The sequence below is a fragment of the Pholcus phalangioides genome, unplaced genomic scaffold (genome assembly GCF_987345545.1).
Source record: "Pholcus phalangioides strain wild (caught in Gottingen) unplaced genomic scaffold, Ppha-v1.0 ptg000022l_1, whole genome shotgun sequence".
Taxonomy (NCBI): domain Eukaryota; kingdom Metazoa; phylum Arthropoda; class Arachnida; order Araneae; family Pholcidae; genus Pholcus; species Pholcus phalangioides.
The window spans coordinates 13,177,702-13,182,208 of NW_028301615.1; the positions used below are offsets into that span (position 1 = coordinate 13,177,702).

General features: G+C 35.6%; 1 protein-coding gene across 1 annotated transcript; it reads left to right on the forward strand.

Annotated features, from left to right (window-relative positions):
- The first annotated feature begins 1,288 nt into the window (after window positions 1–1,288).
- On the forward strand, window positions 1,289–3,629 carry LOC149069493 (uncharacterized). The gene has a single exon (XM_089249878.1). The coding sequence runs from the start codon at window positions 1,409–1,411 to the stop codon at window positions 3,134–3,136; it is 1,728 nt and encodes a 575-aa protein (XP_089106004.1). The 5' UTR covers window positions 1,289–1,408; the 3' UTR covers window positions 3,137–3,629.
- The last annotated feature ends 878 nt before the right edge of the window (window positions 3,630–4,507 follow it).

Here is a 4,507-nt window from a genome sequence, read left to right on the forward strand (position 1 = left end):
GACGGTTGGCCACTTCTTTTAACACCAAACACGGATAACTCTAGTATAGTGATTCCCAACGTGGGCGTTAACGCCCCCTTGGGGGAGATGGAAAGTTCCGGGGGGGGGCGGTAGAAGCTGCGGGTTTAGCATAGGATCCTATGGGTTAAATTGCGTTGGGGGGCGATGGAAGGAAAAATTTCTGAAGGGGGCGATGGGCCAAAAAAGGTTGGGAAACTATGCTCTAGTATAATGAATACGTAAGGCACCTATAAAGGAGAGTAGAATCGTCGTCTGCCATTCTTTGAGAAAAAAACAGGTTTACCTCACAGGTATATCTCGAAAATTATTTAAAAAAAAAATATATCAAGGATACCCATCGACTAAAGCAGTGATACTGGCGTCACACTTTTGCTCAAGGATGCTACATGAGTAAGTTCGGTATTTCAAGGGCTTCTATGACAACGCATATATACAGATGGCACTTTCCGGCACATTCATCAATTTCTTTTAATGAATGTTGCAAAATTAAAATGTGGTTTAATCAAAAATAATGCCACTCTCCGCTACACATACGAAGGTTTCAACAGCCGGCTGATGCAAATATTAAATTCAGGAAAGAAATCTCAGCTGCCTCTACGGAGAATCGAATCCACGTTCTCTCATTTGCCAGGTGAATCTTCGTATCATCCAGCTATTGAAGCTTTCTTAGGTATGGTTTAGTAATGGTCTCCTATTTTCTTCTACTTGACGTTTCCTGTCTATGTTTTCAATGAAAACACAGCTTATAATAATTTTCTGCAACTCTTTGAAATTTTTCACGTTGCATTTTGAACTTTACCGTGTAACAACTTTGCAAATAATTAACATATTTCCAATTAATATTGCATCCCAAAGTTGTTTTTTTTTCAAAAATATATTCTTTAAAACTGAAAAGAAATGTTTGATTTAAGGGGTCTCACTACTCTTTGAGGCTTAAAAAAATCGATTTTTCAAAAACAATTTTAGAAAATTCTTCATTTCATCAGGAATCGAATGCAAAAAACCGCTTGTCGATCGGCCATTTCTTTCTTCTGCTATTTAAGAAAAAATAATTGTAAACAAAGAAATTTAAAGGTCCTTTTAAATGGCCCTTTAAACGCCCATCTTTTGAATATAGATATTTCTCTGTTTTCCGTGACTTCTTTCAGAGCAAGCGGAGATTTTTTTTCAAGAAAAGGAAGATATTGAATCTATATATCTTACAGACTACTTTAAAGAAGAAAAAAAGAAGATAAGCACTTTATACCACTCCAGAACATTGTTTGTTTACATTCGTATGAAACCACGCTATTTCCACATCTCGTTTTTATTTTTGATCTTGCTTTTTTTAATATTGAGTTTTTGAAATATACTTTTTATTAATTAGTTTTATCTTTATTCGTGGATAATGAATTCAAAGTACTTGAAGCAATGTGGGTACAGATCACGAAAGCGTAGCTTTTATGGAAACCAGCATACTCCCAAGAGGGAAAGGATGGACGACACAGCATCCACAAGTGCATCTGCAAAGAAACTGAACTTGAGTGTTCCTAGCTTCAAGACTCCACAAAGCCCTGCAACGTCTTCGATTGAAGGATATAGACTTATTGAGATATCACTATTTATTTCAAATTTAAAGAGTTTGTTGTGCTGCAAAACTTGTCATGGTGAAATTGATGTAACAGAGGGTCAAATCAGAGGCTTAGCATCAAATTTCATCATAAACTGTAGTAAGTGTAAATATTTGAAGCCGATACGGTCTTCTCGAATGATTGGGAAGAACTATCATATTGCTGAGATAAACAGAAGAGCCATATATGCTATGCGCTGTTTGGGAAAAGGACTGGCGAGTCTAAAAACATTCTGTGCGACAATGAATCTTCCTTCACCTGTCACACAAAATGCGTATGATAAAATTACAAATAAGATTAGAGACGCTTCTACAAATGTGGCAATAATTTCTATGAAAGAAGCTGCTGAGAATGAAATTTCTCTCACTGGATCCACAGAGATTTGTGTAAGTGGAGACGGTACCTGGAAAACTAGGGGCCACACTTCTCGGATTGGTGTGTGCACTGTGGTTGGCGCACAAAGCGGTAAAGCCATAGACACCGAAGTAATGTCAAGTTACTGTAAAAAATGTGAATTTTCTGCTTCAACTTCCCATGAATGTATTCAGAATCATGTGGGATCAGCAGGGAAGATGGAAGTTGACGGTATGAGGCGAATTTTCGAACGATCCATTGAGAGACGGGGTGTGAAATATGTGCAATACATTGGTGATGGTGATGCAAAGACATTTCTGGAAGTGAGTCGATGTAACCCCTATGGAAAAGATGTGCCAATCGCCAAAATAGAATGTGTGGGACATGTTCAAAAGCGCATGGGGACTAGACTTCGCAAATTAAAAACCGAAATGAAAGGAGTGAAACTTGAAGATGGGAAACTGCTCAGTGGAAAAGGACGTCTAACTGACAAACTTATCGATAAGTTATCATGTTATTATGGAAATGCAATAAGAAATAACAGTGGCTCGTTAGAAGATATGCGGAAAGCTGTCTGGGCAATTTACTGCCATACTTGTTCAACTGATGCTGAACCGATGCACTTCTTTTGTCCTCAAGGTTCAGACTCCTGGTGTAAGTACCAAAAATATAAACAGTCACCCAAAGGTCAAGTACATCAGTATCATCATAGGAACCCTATTCCTCCAGCAATTGCAAAACACATCAAAAAGGTTTTTATACATTTATCAGAACCTGAGCTTCTAAAGAGATGTTTAGGAGCTAAAACGCAAAACAACAATGAGTCGCTAAACAACTTAATTTGGAAATTTTGCCCTAAAGTGTCAGGATGTGGGCGAAAAATAGCAGAAATTGCAGTCAATGAAGCTGTAATAAGTTTTAATGAGGGAGCAACTGCTAGGGCAAAGGTTCTGAGTGCACTAGGAATGGAGCCTGGTTGTTTTTTTCATATAGCAGCTACGAAAGCAGATCAGCAGCGTGTGCGAGTTGCTGAAAGACGTGCTGACTTGACCACATTAGAGGCCAGGAGAGCAAGACGAATGCATGAAAGTGAAGCAAATAAACATATCCTTGATCAAGAAGGTCTGGTATATCAAAAGGGGCACTTTTGATTGAGTGAAAACAAAAAGTATGCAAATTACACTTTAAAAAAACTTTAAACGCGATTTACTCAGAATGTAGTTTTTGGAGTTTATCCGTAAGATAAAAGAAAAACTATTGGACTAAATTTGCTGAAATTTTGCAAGAATGTTTATATAACATATACTAGTAGAATAGACCTCAGTTGTAGATATCCGACAATTTTTTGAATTTTTATAAATTTGTACATTTTCAAAAAAATAGTAAATTTTGAAAATTTGTGTTTAACATTTTTTTTTAAATAGTTCCTTTTTGTCAATTGCCACAATAGAGGTCTATTCGATTTGGGCATTCACCTAGTTTAATTTCGTGCCACAAAATTTAATTTATCTGATTTTTTTCATTGACAATCTTACGGATGGTGCGATACTGCGGTTTAAAAAATCTGGAATATTTGTTTAAATTAAATTTTTTTTTTTAAAAAGTATACAAACTAGAGTGACAAATAAAAAATGTTTATGAATATATGAAATGTTCTTAAGAACATATAAAGTTTTTGAATTGATTGAGTGATATTTACTATTTAAGAAAACCACTCAAAGTAAGGGAACATTTTTCTCCTTTTTTCATACTGAAAGAGTCGTGAGACCCCTTAACACAATGACATTGATTTCAAAAATTTTAAATCCATTCAAATTTTGATATTTCATAAATGCAAGTAATTACAGCCACGGATTTCAATAAACTAAACCTCTTTTTTCTTCGGTTCCTGTTTTTTAAAAATTGAAATAAATCATTAATTTTTTCGTGAGAAAAACATTTCATTGAAGTTTCTGTGAAAGAATTGATTCTTTCGATTCGATTTAACAAGAGAAATTATTAAACGGGAGAGAAGTTCGACGAAAAAGAAAAAAGTAATACACACAAATTTATTCGTCTGTGGTGATTGTAGGTTCCTGATTATAATAAACATTTTAGAACATTCAGGATTTTCTGTCATTTTCAGATGAACAAGCTCAGGAGCGGGAACATAAAGGGAAACGTAAGGTCTCCACGTAAGGAAGCCAATTACTTTTGTTCGCAGTTTGGGTTGTAATTATTGAAGAACAATGGCGTTTCCCATATTTCCTTTTTACGCCAGTCTGAAAGACTTGTGTGTGTGTGATTTGGTTCCTCTCTCTCTTCGCCTTACATTCACTTCTATTCTATTGAAGGACAAGTACCAAAAGGAAGCCAAACCACGGTCCGCGTCAAACCCCTTTTGCGCTCTTTGATTACGAATACGAAATGAGAAAATGCTGCACAATAGCCTTTTGATGACACATTCAAAAATAAAAGTCTGGAAATACAAAAAAAAAAAAAAAAAAAAAAAGACACGTGCATATATGAGAAAATAACTTTTA

Bases quoted from the DNA above. Each gene is read 5' to 3' on its own strand.
- LOC149069493 (XM_089249878.1), top strand. From the start codon at position 1,409: ATGAATTCAAAGTACTTGAAGCAATGTGGGTACAGATCACGAAAGCGT.